At 41.9% G+C, this 25,234-nt stretch overlaps 1 protein-coding gene across 1 annotated transcript in view; it reads right to left on the bottom strand.

Annotated features, from left to right (window-relative positions):
* Positions 1-25,234, bottom strand: part of LOC102862159 (uncharacterized protein KIAA2012 homolog) — a 177,448-nt gene that overhangs the window by 85,482 nt on the left and 66,732 nt on the right. The window contains 3 exon segments of the mRNA XM_006889149.1: positions 6,795-6,859; positions 15,485-15,520; positions 24,055-24,102. Coding sequence (XP_006889211.1) covers positions 6,795-6,859; positions 15,485-15,520; positions 24,055-24,102 — 149 coding nt within the window.

Raw genomic sequence — 25,234 nt, 5'->3', positions numbered from 1 at the left:
ATACACTGTGACTCCTAGAGAGTTTAAAAATAGCTTTCCTCATTATCCATCTGGCTTCTATAAAAAGATAATTTTGAAAAAAATGAGAAGATAATGGGGGGGAAAAGCCCTAGAAAACCAAAATAAAAACAAAAGCTCAATAACACACCTCTAATCTTATATAAGCATGGCTACATATTTTCCATGAATTATTTGCAAGTCTTTTCATTTATGTTGTTGTGGATTATAGTGACATTCGTTTTTTTACATAGTTTGCAATCATAATGGATTCAATACTTTAAGCTCTGCTTTTAAAATGTTAAAAATCAATGATTCTCAATTGGGGTCAATTTTGCTACTCAGGGACATTAAGTAGTGAGTGTCTAGAGACATTTTTTAATCCATCTGAAATATCTGAGATGAATTGACACAAGTTACTACAACAGTGGCCCTGAGCGTGATGGAGATTTTGAAGATGGTGCAATTTAGGGCAAAGTTCCGATCTGTTGTTGTTTATAGGATTGCTATGAGGTGCAGAGGGTACCTCACAGCAACAACAGAGACATTTTTGATTGGCACAACTAGGACCGAGGGTTGGGGGAGCCATGGATGTATGAATCTGTTTGCACCTTATACATAGATGAACTAGGTACGTATGGGTGTGGTGTATGTGCTACTGGCAGCTAGCGATTTAATTTCTATTAAATTTAGCATCTAGTGAGCTCTGGTGGCCTAGTGGTAAGAAGCTGTGCTGCAATCCCAAAGGCACTTTATTTGAATCCACCAGCTGCTCCACCAAAGAAGGATGAGCAACCTCCTCCCTTGGGATTTACTGCCTCTGAAACCCTGCTGGAAGGTCAGCAATGAGTTGGTTCCGACTTGACAGAAAACAACAACAACAACAACAACAACAACAAGATTTAGTATCTGGTAGTAGGAAGGGACACTTCAGTATCCTACAATATACAGGATAGTCTTTATGACAAAGAATTACTTGGTCCTGCATAGCAGTGATACTGAGGCTGAGAAGCTCTACATTCAACCATTAGCATTAAATCATAGTTTCTGAGATTTAACTCCTTTTTTAAAAAAATACTGACTTGAATTCCTGACTAAAGGTAATATGCTGTAATTAACTTAATCATTTCCTTGCTGTTAGAATCTTTAGTCACTTCTTGTTTTACTCTGTTGTAGCTAATACTGCAATAAACATCTCTGGTCACCTTTTCTGCTGAATTATTTCCTTAGAATACATTTCCAGATGCCAGAAATAAATAACTATGAATATTTTCTTATGGTTCATAAGTCTTATTGCCATTTTTTCTTTACAAATGGACAAAATCTATTTGCAATCTGCCAGAAGTGTATATAAACAAGCTAGTTTTAAAGCCAACACTCAGTTTTATATATATATATATATATAGTATGTAACTGGGATGTGTGTGTATGTGTGTGTGTGTGTGTGTACGTGCGTACACCATACATCTAAAGTCAAAATGCTACCTCTTTTGTTAGGTACCATTGGGTTGGAATGGACACATAGCTGACTATCCAGAGGGTTTTCAGAGGCTGTAAAGAACATTTAATCGTGCTAATGCGAAATCTATACTTGGATCAGGAGGCGGTTTTCAGAACAGAGCAGGATAACACTGCATGGTTCAAAATTGGGAAGGGTGTATGCCAGGAATGTGTCCTATCTCCATACATTTTCAACCTGTATGCAGAGCAGATTATCCAAGAGGCTGGACTCTATGAGGAGAAGTGTGGCATCAGGATTGGTGAAAGATCTATTAACAATCTGTGTTATGCAGATGACACAACCCTGCTTGCTGAAACTGAGGAAGACCTTATGCACTTGCTGCAGAGGGTCAAGGACTGCAGCCTTCAGTATGGACTGAGGCTCAATGTCAAGAAGACAAAGATTCTCACCACTGGACCAATTGGTAGCATCAGGATGGATGGTGAAGAGATTGAGATTGTTCACAGCTTCAGTTTGCTTGGCTCCACGGTCAACACTCTTGGCAACAGCAGTCAGGAAATCAAAAAATGTATTGCGATGGGAAAGTCTGCTGGTAGGGACCTCTCTAAAGTACTCAAGTGCAACGGTGTGTCTCTGGAGATTAAGGTGCGTCTGATATAGGCCATGGTCTTTGCAATTACTTGTTAGGCATCAGAGAGTTGGACAATGACTAGGGAGGATAGAAGGAGAATTGATGCCTTTGAGCTGTGGTGCTGGAGAAGAGTATTGAATGTACCATGGACTGCCAAGAAAACAAACAGATTCATCTGGGTGGCAGCTTGGAGGCAAGGATTTGGGGCTTCGTCTGACATACTTTGGACATGTTGCCAGGAGGGACGGGTCCTTGGAGAGGGACATCATGCTTGGTAAAGTGGAGGGACAGCACAGGAGGGGAAGACCCTCTATGAGGTGAATTGATTCGGTGACTGGGGTAATCGGGATGGGTGTGTCAGAGGCGGTGTGGTTGGCACAGGATAGAGCAGGGTTTAGGGCTGTTGTACACAGGGTCGCTATGACTCAACTGTCACCTAACAAAAACAACAACAACAACAAATCACACAAGAGGAGATTACCTATTGTCCTCTCATTGAGCAGCTGGTGGATTAAAAGCATTTTCTTTGGGTTGGTGGTGCAACTCCTTAACCACAAGGCCACCAGAGCTCCCTAAATGGTAATTCTGGGTTGCCATAATTTACATTTAGATTGCTGTGGCGGTTGATTTTTTTTTTAATTCTTTCCTCCCACTATTATTTTTTTGGTATAAATTGTATCATTTTTATTTTTCAAAAGGTTTTTGATGCTTTTCTTTTAAAATCAAATGAGATCTTAACTAGGTGTAGCTATTAACTATATGTCATAGATTTTAATCCCCCCCTTTTCTAGCCCCACTGGAGAGATATGTTAACATTTCCCCCTGAAATTCTCCAGTGCATTTACAATTTTAATACTCTTAGGTGCTGGGCCTCTCACCTGACCTGTGGCCTCTCCACAGAGAAGCCCCGAGGAAGGGGAAAAGCTGCTCTCACGATTGATGTCAGCTACACCGAGGGAAGAGCACTACCAGGTCTCTGAAGGTATCCCAGGAACTAATTTCCCTTGATCAAATGAAGGGCCTTAGGAGGAGCCACAAGGCAGAAAGGAAAAGAAATCTGAGAGAGAATACCAAATTCTGTGAGGAGTTTGAAGGACCTGCGTTAAAAAGGGCATCGTACCTTTAGGACTTCAGAACTAGCCGAGCTCCATATGCAGCTATTAATATGCAAAAAATGCCTTCATAAATACTTGATTCTGCTCACAGTGGGGAGGCAGTTCATTTGAAAGAGGAAATGGGAGCTTGGAGTTGAAACATGTCTGCTTGTCTCTCCCCCCACCCCCCCTTCCATTGCTCTTTTCATCTCTACATTTTCCCTTGTAGTTTTCTTTTCCCAGACTTAACCCCCTCCTCTAACTCCTAGGAAGTTGTTGATGCCGGTTGCTACTCTCATTTCTATTTACGGATTTTATTTATGGCTCCCCGAGTCAGGTGCGTAAGGAGTGCCCGAGGAGCCGTCCCTTCCTCTGCCATGTTCTGTGCACTGGGGGCAGGAGCTGTGGCCCTCCCAGACCGACCACTGCAGACAGGCGTTTGGGAAACATAAAGGAGAGGCCTTTACAAAGCAGCCAATAGGGGGCACCCACGGCAGCATCCAGAACTGGGTCAATCCCTTAACCCAGTCACGTCTGCAAAACCCCATCTCGCTTTCTCTTGCCTACAAGTCAGACTCTGTTTTCCAAAACCAGGTTTGTGACGTCTCTTTCAAGGATAGAGATACCAAAATATTCTACTTTTGGAATTATTTTTTCCTTCTCTGAGATAGCAAGGGGATTAAAAGGTAGAAGTATTTTATGTGATTGAACTCCCAATATAGTCTGATTCTAAAGAAGAGAAGGGGTGAGGCATGGGGAATTAGTGAACAGGAAAGGAGAAGAGCAGAAACTGCTGATTCTAATAAAGATCGATTTTGTGTGATATCCTGCCTGCCTCAGAGTGGGAAGGTGACAGTCTAATGAATCCACAGGATTTGCCAGTGCCCTATCAAGGAACCTAACTGAAACTTGCCAGGCAGAAATTTGTTTCTAAATCCTTTCCAGATGCTTTCTTGTAAACATGAAACCAGTCATTTACATTGAGGAGGCTGAGGAAGTAGTTAAAGTGATTAATCTAATAAAGGGCAATTTAGCCTCAAAAAGTAAGGGGAAAGTAAAGAAGATAACGCACCCCCAGTTTTCTCCATTTTGGGGGCTGGTAGAGCACCTAGGCCACATGGCTTTCCTTTTGAGAGATTTTTTTACTGAACTAAGTCTTCTGTGACTTGAACAAGTCAACGGGTTCTGGAGAAAACAGTTCCTCTCATTTCACACAAAGTCCTCAGAGTAAGCGGAATTGCCGCAGACTCAAGAGGGAAACGCAGGATTATGATTTAAGATCTTCAGCCTAGTGTTTTCCTTGCTGACTGCAAAGTTCATAATTTAGTAAAGGACTTAATTTGACATGTCTGAACCACTCTTTTATTACAGGTTGATATTAGGTCTCCTGAAGTACAAATTCACAAGCTAGGTGAATTTGGGTTGTGGTTAAAAGCCTGTGAGCCATGTGTGAGGCCTTTGCAGTTATTTTTCCAGTTTTGGGGCTGATTCTGACTCATGGGGACCCCATGTGTGTCAGGATAGAACTGTGTTCCTCAGGATTTTCAATGACTGTGGTCTTTTGGAAGGAATTTGCCAAACCTTTCTCCCAAGGCATCTCAGGTGGATTTGAACCACTCACTTTTTGGTTAATTTTCTTTCTTGTCACTTACAAACTTGGAATTATAGAACCATAAAAACTTAGCATGTTCAGTCACAGACTCTCTTTAAAAAGGGAAGTCTTTGCTATTGTAAATACTGGCGACACTGTAGGGTGGTTTTATCGTGAACTGTAGGGTCTCTGGAGAGCTCTGGTGGCCTCGTGGTAAGGAGTTGCACTGCCATCATGAAGGTAGACAGTTCTGGAATCTACTAGTTGCTCCTCAAGACAAAGGTCTCCTCTTATGGGATTTACAGTCACTAAAACCCACTGAAGGCTCAGCTATGAGTCGGTTACCACTCGAAGGGACATAACTGCCAGGTGAAATAAAATGGCCTCACTTTTACTGGAATTGAACTTCTCATACAAAGCCCTACCCCTAGTTTCAGCCTGTTCAACTACTAGCGGAAAGCTGAATTGGCAGAAACAGGACGTTCCAGGAATATCATAGAAAATGAGCTGACCTAAGACTGTATCTACAAGATAAGAAAAAAAAGCCAACAGAATATTGCCCAACCAAGACTTTCTCATGTGATCTGCTAAATCTACCAACAATCTCTATATAAAACCTCCCCCACTAACAGCAAGAGCTGCTGATTTCCACTTTGAGAACCCAGCCTGCTTGTACCCAGGTGAAAATAAACTGGCTTATTGCTTCACACGTAAGCCTTGTGTGGTTGAGTGAAGTACTCCCGGTCCAACTCCAGACTAACCCCCTCCTCTTTGAAACTTTTAACAACACAACAACAACAACAACAACCAGAGTCTCTATGAATTGGAGTAGACTTACTGGCAATGGGTCAAGTTAGGCATTACAAAAAAATTCAAATATTAGTTTTGTGGTTACTCAGCAGCAGAAGGGCAGCTAGCTAATCTGCGTTTTTACCTGAGGAGCAGTAGGACTGAGGCCCATGATCCTAAAAGGGAAAGAGTACAGGCCCTTCCTCAGAACCCAGCTCAGGCACACAGATGAAAACAAAAACATTTTTATTTTTTAATGAATGTGAGGCAAGAAGTGAAAGCCAGGCTGGGGCAGGAAGTTGGAGGTAAGGGAGAAATAGAGATAGATCAGTGGTCGGGGAGGCTGTCACACAGCAGGAGAGTCGCCTGGAGCTGTGTGCACCTCTGTGCCTCACACTCGCTGAGACCCTGGCTTCTCAACTTGAGGAATTCCCCTGGGTTGCCTCTCTAGAGAGATTTAAGACAGTCCCAGCCTCAAAGCTTCCAGTGAATGAAAAAAAACCTTATAAATATTTGTGAACATGTATCCTTGAACCAAAGCTAGCTATTCCTAACCCATTCAGAAGAAGCGGTTTCCCCCTTCTTTTCTTCCTGGTTTTTTTTTTTTGTGGGTTTTGGTTGTATTTTTTTCTTTTTCTTCTTGATTGCTAAATTTTCTTCCCCATGAGGGAATTTCTTCTCCAAAGAGGAGTGAGAAAGTAAGTTCAGTGGCACAAAGTCTTAGTATCTTCTGCCTTGAAGGAAGATGCCTTTATTTCCTTGTTCACTTTCTGACTTGGCAGAAGTCAGAGGAAGGCCTGTTCTGTTCATTTATATACATAAAGAGCCAGACAAAAACAGCCCAATATGGTCCAAGTACAAGAACTACAGAGCCTCTGGTTGTATAAGTTCCTGGGTGGTGCAAATGGCTTGCTTTCAACATTTAACCTAAATGTCAATCTGACAGCAATGTGAAAGAAAGGAGAGGCCCTCTGCTTCCGTGAGACACGCCACCGAGAAAAGCCTGTGGAGCAGTTCTGCTTTATAAAACAGGAGCTCACCATGAGCTGGAATCAGCTAGATCACAAAGTATGCATGTATATGTGTGTGTGATTGTATAGTCTATATGCCTCATTTTACAGATTAGGCAAATGAAGCCTAGAGAGGTGAAAGTCTCATGGGACATCACACAAGCTCGGACAAACACCCAAGAGTCCTGACTCCCAGCCTCATGTTCCCTCAATACTGTACCTGCTCAGCTGGCTTTGAGCTCACAGATGTGGTTTCATGATGATTGATTCCATCTTCAGTGTTTGCTATGGTGAAAACCAGAGAGAAAAAGGGACAGAGTTGATCGGTCCAGATCTCATAAATTTTTATCAATGGGCTATACACATTCATATCAAGTTCATAGGTATACTATGGTTAAAACACACACGTTGTTGTATATCGTTGAGTTGTTACAGACCTATCGCTGACCTTCCAGCAAGTTTTCAGAGGCAGTAAATTACAGGGGAGGAGACTGCCCATTTTTCTCCCGTGGAGCAGCCAGTGAATTTGAACCACACACTGGAGAAAAAGTATTGAACATACCAGGGACTGCCAAGAAAACAAAGAGCTTTTTCCTTGAGAGAGTGAAACCAGGTTGCTCCTTGGAGGCAAGGATTTTGAAGCTCTGTCTCACATACTATGGGTATGTTGCCAGGAGGGACCAGTCCCTGTAGAAGGACATCATGCTTGGCAGGGTGGAGGGACAGTGCAGGAAAGGAAGACCCTGGATAAGATAGACTGACACAGCAACTGGGGTTATGGGAGTAGGTGTGCCAGAGACATTGAGGCTGGCTCAGGATAGAGCAGAGTTCAGAGTGATTTTACATAGAAAGAGTCACTGTGAGTCCCAGATGACTTGATGGCACCTAACAACCACTACCACCACCTTTCAGTTGACAGCACAATTCCTTACTACCAAGTCACCAGAGCTCGCTACACACAGACACCTATGAAAGTCATATTTCCTCACCAAATAATACCCATAACCTCCCTAGGCACAATCTAAATACCCTATTAAACATATCAAGACCTTACATTTAAATTTATATAGATATAGATGATATAGGTATAATTTTGGTAGTTCTTTAAAATAACAACAGCAGATTCTTTGCTACTAAAATTCAGATAAAGCTGATATTAAAAAGGAAATATTAATAGAAAAACAATATGCTGATGCTGTGAAGTATAAATTTTGTATGATTGCACTTCACTGAATAGGAAAATGCCTCTCTAACATAGAAATTAGAGATTTTCTTTTTACCTTGTAATGTGGTGTCAGAAAAGCTGGAAACATAAAGCACACAAGTCAAGGTCAAGGTGAGGGTAGAGGGATGGGGGTGTGTGTAGGAAAAGCAGAAACCAAGCTGTCGCCTCGTGAAGCCACATGGCTTTGGTGCTGGTGTGCCATTTACATGCTTCTCCTTGCTGGTTGATGTTACTACTACGTTCTGTTGAGAAGATGAGGCGTGAAAGATTAATTAAATTATCTAAGAATGTATAAATAGTGAGGTTTTTGAGTAAGGTTTTGTGTCTCAGACTGTCTAATCCTAAAACTCCATGGATTTATTTCACTTTTCCTCCCTGACCGCAGGAGAATAAATTTAATGGTCATAAGGGAATGTTCAGTGGAGGAACATATTTAGCTGAGCATGTCTTGGGATAGTTTCTATTTTCAATGTGCCTGCACTGACAAGGGCTTTGGGTCTCTTGTATGTGAGACTCGCGTCCAACAAAGAGTTCTTTCCATACCTGACACTCGTATGCAGCTTTCTTAAGAGCCGATGGCCATATGTGACTCTGTATCTTTGCTCTTTGACCTAAAGCCTCTGCTCATTTCTCACAGATTGACATTTTCTTTCCTGTTGTTTCCCAGCTGTCTTCTGCCTTGTTTGACAATGGCTTCTGCGCAGATTAGAAACGTATCCATTTTAAGACAGCTGTGGAAACATAGTTTTGTGTGATTGGCTCCATACCATGCCTTGAAATAGTGCAAGACCAGGACCAGAACCCCGATGTGACTTAACATTGTGTGCGTTTCCCTCCACATCACCCTGCCTTCTGTTAGTCTCCCTGGAGCTTGCCACATCACAGCTGCTTGGCCGTGGTCCATCTTCTGGACAAATCCAGCCCAGCAGAATTGTGTTGTGATGAGGTTCACTTCACTGCGGCTTGGAAAGAGCTGTAGGCCTTTTAGAAAGGAAAAGTATAAATTCTAATGCATAAGGAAAGTTCTTGTAACACCAGGAGAATGAATCAGTCAGACAGAGTTCAAGAAATATAAACACATTTTTAGATAGGAGACTGAAAAATCGCTTAGGACTTCGCCATTTCTTGGGTCAAGACCTTGCTAATTTACTGAAGTCCAAGCCGTCAAGAAGGAGATAGAATTCAAACCACATTCCTGGGAGATAAAGCAATGGGGGTGGTAACATTTCTTTTCAGAATAACACGGCAAGATCTACCCCTGCTATCAAACCACATAAATGGACTAGTCACCAGCCCAAGCAACAGACTGTGAACACAGGACTCATTTCTTTTTCATTATCCAGGAGCTGGTGTGTACATTCACAGACTACACGCTGTATAGCTTCGCGGACATCTGAAACTGGGAGCTCAGAGTCTTCCCATGATGAACATTTCTGCCACAAGAGATAAACAGAAAACACATTCTTTCCCTGGCTGCCCACCATCATGCATGAGCAGACGTTCAAACACTAGCATTAATCTAGCCACAGGCTTTTAGCAAGCAGATAGCATTACCACTAGATAATCAGGCAGTTCAGAGATGACCCTTGGTAGATGGGGTCTCATTCCGAACCTTTTCTGCTTTCTTCAAATCACGGAATCCTTCACCAAACACTCAAAACTTGAAAGGCAGGAAAGAACATCTGATTCATGGGATAGGGTGCCTCAGATTTCTCTTCTATTTAAATCTGTGTTCACTGTGTTTAATTTCCAAGTTGTTGTTTGTTGCTTTAAGTAAAAATGAAACATAGTCCGATTTATTCCCATGGTTTCAGATCTCTCCTTTTTCTTTGACACTGTGGTAGACCCTATCAGAGAAGAGACTGAAGAGGTACTTTTCTAGGCAAGATGGGTCAGTTGGCTCCTTAGAGGCATATCAAGGATCGGGAAAGGCGTTGGGCCCACAAGCTCCAAAGTGGCCAAATATTTCATGACGATGAGACCAATGATGTTGGAGGTGCTGGCAGAAGCCTCTCTAAGTGTGCTTGAGGTCTTTCCCTGCACAGACGGCTTCCGAGGTGTGAGGACACTTTGATGATTAGTATGCACTCATGGAACTTCCTCTATCACCTGCAGTGGCCTATCATTGCAGAGTGGATGATACACTATCCAATAGAACTTGGAAAGTACCTTTGCCTTCTTACAGCATTGCACATGGGCTTGCTGAAACCCAACAGAAACCACAGGGAGGAAGTTTAAAAGTCAGTCTTTGTATTTCTGTCATCACAGGAGACTAGAGCGAGGGCTACATGGTGGAGGGGACCTGGGGGAGGGTTTGTAAAACAATGAAAGAATCTTTTCTTTTACTTTTCCATAATTTTTGGACTCATGTACTTATAACTTGTTAGTCAAATTTGTGTCTTCTAGGTTGCAACACCCCCATGATACATCTTCAAGGATATGAACATGTACGGCCAAGCACAATCAATAAGAGTGCATCTAAATTCCAAAATCAATCTCCATAATAGTCTATGTGTTTCCTACTGCCAAAGGGGCCCTTTAGAGTAGTGAGAGAAGATCTTCACCCTGGAACCCACAGCGTCCCTTTTCAGCAGGAAGTAGCTAAGAGAATACGCCATCCCCTTTTCCTTATGACTCAGGGTGAAGTCTCTCTCAGGGAGGAGTGATAGGGAATGGCAAAGGACACACTGACAAAGAAGATTAATCAGAACTGGCTTTGACAAGCACTGTGGCATTTGGACAAGATCAAACTGGGAGGAGGGTGGAGGGAATAGTGCAGCAATGAGTGAGTGGAAGCCCAAAATCTCTGTAAATGTTTATGAAAATTAATAAAACAATTATAGAAAAACAAAACAAAACAAAAAAGTCAGTCTTTGTACATTCAGGGTATAGTTTTGGGTTTTTTTTGTTAGAGATGGAAAATGGAAATGTGAGTTCCAGATTATTTAAAAAAATAGCCTTCCCAGTATAAATTACCCATAAAAGGAGGGATAATTCTGGTCCCTTTACATAGTCCTGCTGACCTTTCCTTAAAAATGTTATTCTCTAAAAATACTGAATTTTATAGACTATGAATTAAGATGCCTAAGATCTATAGTATGTCTGTCATATTGTAGTAAATCCCAAGTCTGTTTAATGCTGGAATCTAAGGACCAAGATGGCATTTGGTATTACCATTATCAATTTCTTGGAATAAGACTTAAGACCCTTTTCGCGATAAATATATTTACTTTAAATCTTTCTAGATGAGAAGGAGGGAAAGATGAAATTATAAAAGCACTTAAGACCTAAGAAAATCTCCAATTTTCTCTAAAGACATATACCAAGAAGCTTTATTAAGTCAAGTGGAAAGATCTAGCATATATGTCAGTCTGAATTTAAATATGGAAATCCCAACTAAATATGAGCACAAAGTTTTTCACCTAATTTGGAATAACAATCCGTTTTCTCTATGTAGTTCTTCTTAGACCAAGACTAGATAAGCATCTAGGGTCTGGCGCTAACTTGGGGAACACCAGCTTCTCTCACAAGTTCATAAATTTTGTAGAATGGTTCAGTTACATGGCAGTTTTTCAAGTCCAAAATGGAAGGCACGCTAGATTGATGATGGAAGTCACATTTGAGTTGAGTAACAGCAAAATAGCAACTATGGGAGAGAACTCTGATCAACATAAATCACACGCTTAATGAGAATACCTGTGGTGGAAGACTTTGCTCAAGGAGGGAGTTAGGAAAAGAGACTGAAGGTGGCTCCATATAAAAAATGATCAGGAGCTCTGGTGGTCTAGTGGCAAGAAGCTGCACTGCAATTCCAGAGGTATGTGGTTTGAAACCACCAGATGCTCTGCAGGAAAAGGAGGGACAATCTCCTCCTGTACCAATCAGATCTGATTTGATGGTTACATACACACAAAATAAGAAAATGAAAAAAAAAAAAAAGATGAACCGAGTCCATTCACATGGTGGTCTTGAATATCTGCAAAATATTTTTCTTGATCTTGACCCTCAAAAAATTTTTATCTTTCAGATCTTCCAGCCTCTACTCTCCACAACTGGCAGAGTTACTTCTCTAAAATGAAAATCTGGTTGTGTCAATTCCTATTAATCAGTATCTCATAACCTTGGGATGAATTCTTTAGTTATTACTGATAAGCATTATGATCTGGCTTGTGCCTGTCCCACAGTTTTTTACATTATTCCAAGTATGTTTCCCCCATACTATCATCTGCCATGTTCTTGCACCTTCATATGTCCCTTCCTTTGAAGCTTTCTTCCATATCCTCCACTTGGCTATTTTCTACATGCCCTACTGCTGTTGAGTTGATTCCATCTCATAGCAACCATCCGTTGAGTTTCTGAGGCTGTAACCCTTGACAGGAAGAGACTGCAGACTCTTTTAACATGGCAGTACAAATTAGATTGCTTTCTAAAACTATTTTTGACAGAGAATCATCACTTTATTAGTGAGAATCATCACCATTTCATTTTCCTTTACTTCTATCACTAGCCCCATTGACTGAAATGATTTATTTATTTGCTTTTTTAGGGCAATTAACAATGTAAAGACAGAATATTTTTCTTAAAAAAACACCCACACCACAGTAACTTCACAAGTGCTCTTATAGATGTTATAATGAATATAGACCATGCTACTGAGATGGGCTTATCTTCCAGCACCGTACCAGACAATGTTCCATTGCTATTCAGTGAGGACTTCAAACTCTTGTTGAAGAAGATCAAGGACTACAATTTTCAGTATGAATTACACCTTAGCATCAAAATCCTCACCACTGGAACAATAGGCAACATCATACTTGCCTACTCATCAATACAACCCATTGCCATGGAGTTGGAACTGATTCATAGTTGACCCTTCAGTGGGTTTTCAGAGGCTCAGGGGATGAGATAGCCCATATTTCTCCCTCAGAGCAGTTGGTGGATTGGAACTGCCTACCTTTGGGTTGGCAGCACAACTCTTTACCCATTAGGTCACCAGAGGTAGAGAAAAGATTGGAGTTGCCAAGGGTCTAATTTTATTTGGATCCACAGTCAACGTCTATGATAGCAGCAGTCAAATGATCAGAAGATATATTGCATTGGACAAATCTGTTGTCAAGGACCTCTTGAAAGTACTAGAGAGCAAGGGTATCAGTTTAAAGACTAAGGGGTGCCTGACTCAAACACAGTATTTTCAATTTCTTTATATGCAGTTAATATGTGAACTTTGAACAATACATAAGGAAGACGGAAGGATAAATTATGCTTTTGAACGATGGTGTTGGTAAGGAATATTAAATATACTATGGGCTGCCAAAACAACAAATCTGTGTTCAAAGAAACAAAGCCAGAATTCCCCTTGGAAACAAAATTGTGAAGCTTCATTTCACATACTTTGGGCATGTTATTAGGAAGGATCAGTGCTTGGAAAAGGATATCATTCTTGGTACATGGTGGAGAGTTGGTGAAGGAAAGGAAGACCCTCAATGAGATGGACTGACACTCGGATTACAACAGTGGGTTTAAACACAGTGGACCTTGTGAGGATAGTGCAGGATCAGGCAGGATGCGCTTATATAGATATAGACAGACATATTGTATATAGATCACTGTGGGTTGGAGCTGACTGGAGAGCATCTAACAACCACTGAGATGAGAATACTGGGAAGGTGATTAGATTACTTATGAGTCTATGACTGTCTTATGTCTCCAACCTCATGTCTATGGTTTTACTTCATGCTTCTGTAAGATGATAATTTGTATGTGTTCTCTTCCTGACTTTTGAGGTCATTTTCAAATAAATACTTGAAACAGAATTTTAGTCAACCTATATAATCTTTCCAAATCCTACCCAATTTATCTGAATATATTCAAACCCAAATGACCAAAAGGAAGACAAAACATTGTTTTAAAGTGTGATCTAGTTGGTTCCAACTCACACTGATCCTCTGTACACAATGTCTCCTACATCTGAACTCACTGCTGCAACTACTGTGTCAATACATGTCACCGAGTGTATTCTTAGTTTTCACTTTCTACAACACCAAGTGTGATGTGCTTCTCCATGGACTGATATCTCCTGAAAACATGTACAATGCAAATGAGACATGTGTATATATAAAAAAATGTATATAAAAATATGCCTCTTCAGGATCTGAAAGTTGGACAGTGAATAAGGAAGACTGAAGAATAATTGATGCCTTTGAATTGTGGTGTTTGTGAATAGTATTTAATAGTCCATGGACTGCACACAAAGCAAGCAAATCTGTCCTGGAGGAAGTGCAACCAAGATGCTCTTTAGAGGTGAGGAGGGTGAGTCACCATCTCATATACTTTGGGCGTACTGTCAACAGTCCTTGGCAAAACACATCAAATGTCTAAGGATAGAAGGGAACTATAGGTTATCTCAATAAACATAAATTTTAATGTGCTCTTTAAACTTAATCTGGGAAGACATCTGATACTGTCAGAGTGATAACACTTTTCTTAAAATTGTATGGAAATGTTAAACATAAAAAGAAGAACTTTTATCAAGATCATTGAGCAAATCGAGATAACAAATGTTTCCTCTATGCTGAGCCCTGAAAGAATTAACTCTATGTTTATATAGGCAGTCCTGTTAGAATTAGTTTTCCTGCAGAAATTATATTGTCCATAGGAATTAAAATCCTGTTTTGAGTATCAAGTACTTATATAACAGAAAAACCTCAAGTGGTTGGCTTTAACCTTCACTGTTGAACAGGCTAGAACTCAAATTCAGACCCTAGAAGAAGTCTTTCTTTTGATTGTGGGAGAAAGTCCTTGTCTTTCACCTTCTATTCCTTGGTTTCTTGGTAATCTTCATGTGGTGGGGCATTTCCCATTCTTTATCTCTGCTTGCTTCTCTGGGCCTAATCTGCCCTTTTTATATCTCACAGGGAATCAGCTTGCAACACACCTTCCATGGATATTATGTAATGAGATAATTATTTCCATCCTCAACAAAGGTGATCCAGCAGAATGTGGAAACTATCAAACAATATCATTAATATCACATGCAGGCAAAATATCACTGAAGGTCCTTAAAAAAACAGAACAGTACATAGATAGGGAACTGCCAGAAGTTCAAGCAGGATTTAGAAGAGGCTGTGGCACCAGGGATAGCTGATACCAGATGGATCCTGGCTGAAAATAAAGAATACCAGAAGAATGTCTATTAATGCTTTACTGACGACGTAAATGCATTTGACTGTGTGGATCTTAACAAGTTATGGCTAACACTGAGAAGAATGGGAATCCCAGAGCATTTAATTGTGCCCATGTGAAACCTATACCTAGATGAGAAGGCTGTTGTGTGAGCAGAGCAAGGGAACACTTGCTGTTGTTGTTAGGTGCTGTTGATTTGAGTATGACTTATAGTGACCCTATGAACAGCAGATCTGAACCCCATCTTACTCTGTGTCATCTTCACACTTCCTGACACACTAGAGGCCATTGCAGCAGTTACTATGTCAATCCACCTGATTGAGGGTCTTCCTCTCCCTCACTGACCCTTCACCCTTCCAAGCATCATGTCCTTCTCCAAGGAACAGCTCTCCTAGCAACATGCCAAAGTATGTGAGGTGAAGCCTCATCATCCTTGCTTCCAAGAGCACTCTGCCTGCACCCTCTCCAGGAAGCCTTGTCATTTTTTCATACCTTCAAAGAACACTCTGGCTGCACCCTCTTCAGGACATACTTAATTGCTGGTGGTGGTTTTTTTCCCTTCTTTCCCCCCACCCCCACCCTGGTTCAGTGCTCTTCTCCAATACCACAACTCAAATGCATCAATTCTTCTGTCATCCTTATTCACTATCCAGCTCTCAGATGCATAGCAAATGATCAGAAAAACTATGACCTGAATCAAAGACACCTTAGTTTTCAAAATGACATCATTACTCCTCAATAATTTGGCTAATTTCTCAAGCTGAGAGAACTGAAAAATAAATTTAAACTTTGGGTCACAATATTGAAAGATGTTATGGGCAAGATATCAAATGACCCAGAAATTCCCATCCTTCTCCTGAGGAGCAATGTTGTTGTTGTTGTTGTTATATGCAGTCGAGTCCCTTGCGACTCATAGCGATCCTATGTGCAACAGCTCTAAACTCTGCTCTGTCCTGTGCCAATCTCATTGTCTCCGACACACTCATCCCAATTGCCCCAGTCACTGAATCAATCCACCTTCCAGAGGGCTTTCCCCTCCTGTGCCTGCCCTCCACCCTCCCAAACATGACGTCCTTCTCCAAGGACTGGTCTCTCCTTACAACATGTCCAAAGTATGTCAGACGAAGCCTCAGAATCCTTGCCTCCAAGAAGCAGCCAGGTTTAACCCTCTCTAGGATGAAACTGTTTTCTTAGCAGTCCATGGTACCCTAAACACTCTTCTCCAACACCAAAGCTCAAAAGCATCTATTCTCCTATCCTCCCAGCTCTCTGACGCATAACAAGTGATTACAAAGACCATGGCCTGTACCAGACACACCTTAGTCTCCGGAGACACACACCGTTGCTCTTGAGTACTTAAGAGAGGTCCCTAACAGCAGACTTTCCCATTGCAATACGTCTTTTAATTTCCTGGCTGCTGGTGCCAGGAGTGTTGATTGTGGAGCCAAGCAGATTAAAGCTGTGAACGATCTCAATCTCTTCACCATCCCTCCTGATGCTGCCAATTGGTCCAGTGGTGAGAATCTTTGTCTTCTTGACATTGAGCCTCAATCCATGTTGGAGGCTGCAGTCCTTGACCCTCAGCAGCAAGCACTTCAGGTCCTCCTCAATTTCAGCAAGCAGGGTTGTGTCATCTGCATAATGCAGATTGTTGATAGATCTTCCACCTATCATGATGCCGCATTTCTCCTCATAGAGCCCAGCCTCTTGGATAATCTGTTCTGCAAACATGTTGATAAGGTATGGAGACAGGATACATGTCTGGCGTACGCCCTTCCCAATTTGATATATTTCAGCTAACAGATGCTGCCCTGGATGTGCTCACCAAGTTGTGTTAAAAATTCTGGAGAAAAGCCACTTGGCCAACTGACAGGAAGAGATCTATATTTGTTCCCATTCCAAAGAAAGGTGACTCAACAGAGTGTGGAAACTATAGAACAATATCGTTGATTTCACATGTAAGCAAGATTCTGCTGAAGATTATCCAAAAGCGACTGGAAGAGCACATCAGCAGAGAACTACCAGAAGTCCAGGCTGGGTTTAGAAGGGGTCGTGGTACTAGGGATATTGTAGCGAATGTCAGATGGATCTTGGCTGAAAGCAGGGAGTACCAGAGGAATGTCTATCTGTGCTTCATTGATTATGCAAAGGTGTTTGACTGTATGGACCATAACAAACGGTGGCTGACTCTGAGAAGAACGGGAATCCCAGAACACTTGATCGTGCTAATGTGAAACACTTGAACCAAGAGACAGTCATCAGAACAGAGCAAGAAAACACTGCATGGAGGAGCAATGAGTGGATTAAAACTGCACACATTCATGTTGCAGTGCAGCTTCTTACCACTTGGCCACCAATGTAACACTGAGTGGACAATACTGAGAGAGAATGCGGGAATGAGGTTAGGATAGGAGGCCTGTCATACATTCAGGGTGAGGGTGAGGACGAGAAGCTGCCTGGAGGGAAGGTGTCTTTTTTTTTTTTTTTTTTTTTTAGGGAAGGTGTCTTAAGCACTAAATAGAGAACTGAAGGTTGGAGTTAATTAGGCAATGGGGTAAAAGTCAGGGAATAGTAGGAGGTGGAGTAGGATCTCTGCCAGAGAAGAGTATGCTCAAAGGCTAGGACATGAGAAAGAAGTCTTTTAGTTACTAGGTCCAGAGAGAAGGAATAAGTGTCTTTCTTCCTGAACATAGAGCTTGCCAAAGGCAGTTCTAAAATAGGCCATGCTTGTCTTTCACATCCTACCATCTCCCTTTCTCTGTTTTTCTCTTTCCTCTTCTCCGTATAGCTAATCCTCCTCTGTTTATCCAGCCTCTGACTCATCCTACTAGTCAGGAAACCAAAGACCCATTTACAGTGGGTTATAGTGACTCTTTTTTGAGATTCAGAGGCTGTAAATCTTTATGAAAAGTGACTGTGAATATTTCTCCCACAGAGTGGCAGGTGTACTTGAATCACTGACCTTTGTAGTCTCATACACTCCCTACTATACCATCAGGGCTTCTTATAGCCGTTAAAATTCTCCTTACCACAAAATAACCCAACCAGTGTTTCCATCCCTATCAAAGTTTTTAGTGGCCCAGAGCAGCTGTTCTCAGCTAGGATGCAAGAGGATAAGATCTGATTAAGCAGAGTTTCATTAAAGTATGAGTGATCATTACTTTCTAGGAAGTATCAGGATTTTAAATCAGGGAGCTCTAGTGGCCCAGTGAGTGGTAGGGAGTTGCACCAACAATCTGAAGGCAAGTAGTTTGATTTCACCAGCTCCGCCTGAGGAGAAAGGTGGGCAATCTTCTCCCATGCAGTTTATAGGGCCTGGAGGGTTTTAGAGTGGGTTCCAATTCAACAGCACTTAACAACAGCAAAACAGTATCTAAAAAGAAGATGATAATACTGCATAAGACCATTATGGTAAAAACAGAAGGATAACTAGTAAGATGTGTACAAAAATCAAAAGGGGGAAGAAGAAAGGCCCCAGGGGCCCTAGGGGGTAGGTGGGGATAAGGAGGGATCATGATGTCAAAGAGTTTGGGAGGCGTAAGGAGGGGGTGAAAGAATTAGGGAGGACTTGCCACAACAAGATAAAGATAAACAACCCAGTTGCAAAATGGGCACAGGATATGAACAGACACTTCACCAAAGAAGACATTCAGAATGGTAAACAAACACACAAAGAAATGTTCAAAATCCCTAGAGAGATGCAAACTAAAACAACTATGAGATGTCATCTCACCCCAGTAAGAACAGCAAAATTCAACAGAGCAGAAAACAACAAATGCTGGCGAGGTTGTGCAGAAACTGGAACCCTTATTCACTGTTGGTGGGAATGTAAAATGGTGCAACCACTATGGAAGGCAGTATGGTGCTTTCTCAAAAAGTTGCAAATAGAGATTCCATTTGACCCAGCAATTCCGCTACTGGGAATATACCCCAAAGAGATCATAATTGCCACCCAAGCACACCCATGTTTATCGCGGCTTTGTTCACAATAGCAAGGAGTTGGAAACAACCTAAGTGACCATCAACAAACAAATGGATAGAGAAGCTGTGTTATAGTCACACAATGGAGTACTACGCTGCATTGAAAATCAGGAACTCAAGCAATATTATTAACAATGGGTCACCCTGAAGGACATAATGCGGAGTGAAATATCTCAGTCACAAAAGGACAAATACTGCATAGTGCCACTGTTGTAAAACAAGACTGACATCGGGGTTAGGGAGAGACTGAGAAGGATGGGATAAATAATGTTTACTGCATTGAAACAGATGAGGGAGAAAACGGTTTAAAAGGGTATGCGATTAGGTATTGTTGTAATGACAGGAGTCCAGAACAAAGGTTGCAGAGTGGGGTGGACCTGAGTGGAGGGATTGTATAACAATGAAAGAATTTTTCTTTTACTTTTTAAAGAGAAGAATGTACTGGGGAGGGGAGGGGTGGGCAGGGAGATAAGTGCAACAATCAATGAATAAATGGAAATCCAAAGTCTCTGTAAATTTTAATGAAAATTAATAATAATAAAGATATAAAGAATTAAAAAAAGAAACTAAAAAACTAAAGAAGATGCTTCTTCTCAACTCGAAGTGAACTTCTTATTGGTAGGATTTTACAGAATAAAAGTGTAATTTTAAAAATTAAGGCTAGTTGAGGAAAACTAGTTTTGGCCTGGGGAGCAGTGAACAGTCAAAACTCAAGCTCATTGCTATGGATTTGGACCAGACTCATAGCTGACATTCCGTTTCATTTCTGAGACTGTAAATTGCATGGAAGATGATTTCTCATCCTTCTCTCATGGAGCCACTGGTGGGTTGAAGCTGTCCGAGGCATGTGATCCTTGGGTTAACAGCACTAATCCCTATGGACAATGCCACCAGGGCTCCCTTGGTCTGTGGAGCTACCCTGTAAATAGGCCAGTCTTACGTAAAAAGCTGCCTCAAGAGTTGGGTTTTCTCAAACTGTTCTCAGCTATTCTCAGCTCTTTTCCTTCTTTCCATGGTATCTGGAAGAGCCACAAATGATTTTTAACTTAATCTAAAAAAGGGTAGTTGATGCTGTATAAGGACAATTGGAGGGAGATGTGCAAAAAAGACATTGTTTGTACTAACTCTTGTTAGGTCAGGAACTTTGTAAACACTGACTATTGTCAGACGGAAATGTGCCCAATGAGATGGACCTTGCCATAGTCACGCAGAGTGGTCGGTCGGAACGCAGGCTCTTAGGTAGTTCACATCGCAGCCTCACCACACAGCTGTGTGATGTTGCAAAAGTTCCTATACAAAAAATGAATAATAGAATGAATTTTCATTATTGCCATGGAGATTACACAAATGAGGTGATGTGAAACACTCAGCACGCTGACATAGAAAAAAGTATGTTAACATCATCATCATCATCATCATCATCTTTTTAAAATTGGGATTTTAATGAAAGATGTAAAATGGTGCAACTTGGATTTTAATGAAAGATGTAAAAGGGTGCAAAGTGGACTTGGATCTCCATTCATTTTTTGTTGCACATTTTCCTCCCTGCCCATACCACCCCCAGTTTGCTTTTCTCCTTGAAAAAAAAAGATTCTTTCATTGTTATACAACACCCCTCCTCCACCCCAGTCAACTTTACTGTGCAGCTCTTATTCTGCCTTCTTATAATACCTAATCATCTATCCCTTTTAAACTGTTCTCTCCGTCATCTGTTTCAATGCAGTGTATATTATTTATCCTGAAAACAAACCCAAATTCCTTGTTGTTGAGTCAATTTCAAGGCTTCAAGATTCTCTCTGCTGCGGGTAGGTGTCGCCAAGGTGGTGTCACAGACGGAAACTCTGCCAGGCCCTGCGTGTGATCATGAACTTGGCTCTGCTGTGTCCATCCATCTGCTAAGGGTCTTCCTCTTTTTGCTGAGCTTCAACTTGTCCAAGCATAATTTTTTCTCCAGGGACTGGTTCCCCCTGATAACATGCTCAGAATATGTGAGAAACAGTCTCCTCACCCTTCATTCTAAGGAGGATTCAGGTTGTACTCCTCACCCTCATTCATAAGGGTGTTCTGGCTGAACTTTTTCCAAGACTGAGCTGTTCCTGTGCTAACCATTCATGGTATATTCGATATTCTTTGTCAAACCTTAATCCAAAGGCATCAGTTCTTCTTCAGCCTTCTACATCGTTCAACTTTCACATGCTTATGAGGTAATTGAAAATATCATGGTTTGGGTCAGGCACACTTTAATTCTCAAAGGTGACATTTGAGACCCTATATAAATAACAAAGGAGCTTAGTCGGCCTTGTGGGTAGGGAATTGTACTGCCAACCCAGAAGTGCATGGTTTGAACCTGTCAGCTGCTCGATGGGAGAAAGATGGGGAATCTTCTCCTGCGTGATTTGTAGCCTCTGAACACCTGCTGGAAGGTCAGATAGGAATTGGTTTTGACTCAATGGCAATGAGAAAGAGAGAAGGAACAACGTTTAATTGCCTGATAAAGTTTCCTAGGCTTTAATCCTTATGGGAACATATTACCAGGTCTTTCCTAGGGAGTTTGAACTGCTGAACTTTGGGTTAACAGCCAATTTTCCAATCACAGAGCCACCAGGACTCCTTCTTTTATCGCTAAAAGGAATCCATTTAAGAGCTGCTCTGACCCAGTTCACACCAGTGAGCAGACATGACAGTGAAACTCTTCTCTCTGTGGTCAGAATGTCTGTCTGAGGTAGGTAGCAAGAGTGGATAATGCAGAGCTCATCAGGGATGTATTCTCTTTGCTTCTAGATTTCGAGGTGGGCAAGCATGTGATTGCATCTTTGTTCTTTGTTGCTGAACGAACTCTGGGGGAAATGATCCCTTCTGCTCAACCCTGACTCTAGTTGTTACTCTGTGGTGTTGCTTCCTGTTAGGACAGCAGGTCCCTCAGCAGGATTCTTTGCTGCCTGACCACCCTCCCCGCCCCCCCCCCATAAGTGCAGAGGAAGACCACACACATTTCCCTTTTAAGCAAAGACTATTTTTAGGATAACCACCCTTTCCCTGGTCTGATGTAGCATCTTGACTGTGATTGGAGGATGAACTACAAAGTCACCCTCTATTCCCAGATCTTGCGTATCTTTCCACTGGGAGATGAAATGAGAAAGGAAGCCTGGAGGAGGCAGGATAGGTCTCAGTCTTCCACTGTGTATGACAATTAACAATCTGGAAGAAGAAGCAGTTCACTACAAAGTGAACTGGGGGAGGGGAAAGCAGGGGGAGGGAGGAAAATGTGCATCAGTGAGTGAATGAAAACCCAGCCTTTCTGTAAACTTTTACTAAAATCACAAAAAAGAAAAAAAAAAATTACAGGTCCAATAGCTTTTCCCAGGCAGTTTTATCTCACATGTGGCTGTGCCTGTTTTAACAACTCTGCTGTTGCCGTTAAGTCAATTTTTAATCATAGTGACACAGGACAGAGAACTCCCAGGGGCTTTCAAAGCTGTGACTCTCCGTAGAAGCAGACTGCTAGCCCTCTCTCAGGTGTAGTAGCAGCAGGTAAACCTTTGAATGAGCAGCTGAGCGTTTAACCACTGGACCACCAGCATTCCTTTGCCCACTCAAGGGGGCACTTAGATACAGTGTGCACACAGCTTTACATTGTGAATTGTGTGGTGTACACCCTGTGTAACCTGCACAACCCACACGACTTCCTTGCACTTTGCCTTCCCTGGACCAGCAGAGCACAATCTTTCATTTCTACGGACCTCTCCTCTAACAATTACACTCCAGCCACAGTGTGCAGGCTGTCCATGAGTAACTCATAAAGAGATCACCCTTTTCAGGCTCTCCAAGAAAGAAATACTTTTCCCTATTTACTGGTCGGAAAAATATTTGGGGAGAAATTGTGTGTTTCTGAAGGTCTAATCATATGTATATAAAAATTGGATAATAAATAAGAAAGATTGAAGAAGAATGGATGTCTCTGAATTGTGTCAATGTTGTTTTTATGTGCCATTGAGTCACTTGCAACTCATAGTGACCCTATGTGTAATAGCTCTGATCTCTGCTCTATCTTGAGCCAGTCTCACTGTCTCCAACATGCCTACCCCTATTATTCCGGTTACTGTGTCAATCCATCTCATTCAGGGTCTTCTCCTGTGCTCTTCCTCCACCCTTCAAAGCACAAGGTCCTTCTCCAAGGACTGGTCCCTCCTGGCAACATGCCCAAAATACGTGAGACGGAGCTTCAAAATCCTTGTCTCCAAGGAGCAGCCTGTTTTCACCCTGGCTAAACCTCTTTGTTCTCTTGGCAGTCCATGTGCTGGTGAAAAATCCTGACTATACCATCAACTGCCAAGTGAACAGGCCAATCTTCTTTAGAAAAGGTGTAGACAGAACGTTCTTTTGTAGTGAGGATTAGGAGACTTCACCTCACATACTTTGGGCATGTTATCAGGAGGGGCTAGCCCCTGGAGGAAGACGTCATGCTTGGTAAAGTAGATGGGAAGTAAAAGAAAGGGAGACTCTTGACACGATGGTCTGGCTCAGTGGCTGTGACAGAGCACTCAAACCCAGCACCAACTGTGAGGATCATGCAGGACTGAGCAGGGTTTTGTTCTGTCATACATAATGTCACTGTGAATTGAAGTAAACTTGATGGCACTTCACAACAACAAAGCAGGAAATAAGAAGGCCTCATGGTGCAACAGTTAAGCACTGGTCTACTGACCAAAAGGTTAGTAGTTGGAGCCCAGTCAGCAGCTATGCAGAAAAAAGGTCTAACAATCTGCTTCTACAGGATTTTAGTGTAGAACACACTGTCGGGCAGTTGAATATTTGTCACATGGTGTTACTCTGAGTCAGAATTTACTAGATGGTATACAACAACAACAGGTGTGAAGTAATACATGCATTAATCAAATGACAGAGAGGAGGAGAGGTGGTATTTTGGGGAGGGGTATCGAGGGAAGGAACTTGTTTTTATAAGGTGTGACTAATCAAAGATAAAGACATTGCTGTAGAGTTAGAACGGACTCATCACTAACCCTCCAGAAGGTTTCAGAGGCTGTCAATTGCACAGGAGGCAATTGCCTCTCCTTCTCCCTCAATTAACTACCAGGATCCTCCTTTTAATGAATGGCACTGGAATTCACAGATTTGTAGGCTGTAAAACAAAGAAGATTTCTACCTGAGAGTGTGGAAAAGTCTTGGTTGGGGGAAGCAAGCAATTTTTCTTACACCAAGACAGGCAAACACTAAGTGGAATGCTTATATATTTAAAACCTTGTAATACATTGGATGATTTTGAAAACCTATAGATGCAATTGTGGAGAGAAAGTTGATGTAGGATTAAGAAGTATTGGAAAAGTTATTTTTTCCCCCAATATTTCTTATCTTACTCAAGATTATTCTTAATCCCACTCAAGATATTTAAAAGCAAAATCCTACAGGATGCAAACATTGCAAGAGAACTTTCAGCAGAGCAACAGCATTGAAACAGTTAATGGTTGACTCACACTATGAGGCGATGCCCAGATTTGAACAACAGATGTGGTGCGGGGCCCCAGTGCGTGCAGCACCGGGGGATGACAGCCAAGCTTGAGGAGCCCCAGTCTCCAGCTGGAGTTGGAACACAAGTGCTGGGCCAGGGCAGACACGAGGGATTCCAGCCAAAAGGACAGACAGGCTTTTTCACAGTCCTGGATGCCCACCTTTTCCCCTCCCCGCCGACCCCTGGGATCTGCTGCAGCCTTGGATGAATTATTCTCCTTGATGCCCTTGTCAGTTAATATGAAAACAAGTTAAAGGTCTGAATGGCTGAAGAGGATTAGGATGACAAACCAGAGAATGATAGTTAAGAGGTAATAGATAGCAAAAGGTAGGTCCCTACATCGATCCAAAATGGAGAAGGAATTAAACACACACACACTCTCTATCTAGGGAGCTCTGGAGCTTAGTGCTAAGGAGTTGCTGTCAGCTCACATCCACAAGCTGTAAAAACCTGTTGGAAGGTCAGTTAAGAGTCAGTTCCAACTTGATGGTACAGACCAACTATATGTGTGTGTGTGTATATATATATGTATGTTGTTGTTGTGTACCATAGTCAGAACTGATCCATAGCTTACCCTCTGGTGGGTTTTCAGAGGCAGTTAATCACATGGGAGGAGATTGCCCATTCTTCTCTGTTGAGCAACTGATGGCTTTGAACCACTTAGCAACTGCAGTGCAGTTTCTTGCCACTAGGCCACCAGAGCCCCCTTGTGCATGTGTGTAAATATATATATATATATTTTTTT

Source organism: Elephantulus edwardii, unplaced genomic scaffold (genome assembly GCF_000299155.1).
Source record: "Elephantulus edwardii isolate Elephantulus edwardi_28Jun2011 unplaced genomic scaffold, EleEdw1.0 scaffold00075, whole genome shotgun sequence".
Classification (NCBI taxonomy): domain Eukaryota; kingdom Metazoa; phylum Chordata; class Mammalia; order Macroscelidea; family Macroscelididae; genus Elephantulus; species Elephantulus edwardii.
This window is presented reverse-complemented; position numbering and strand designations above follow the sequence as displayed.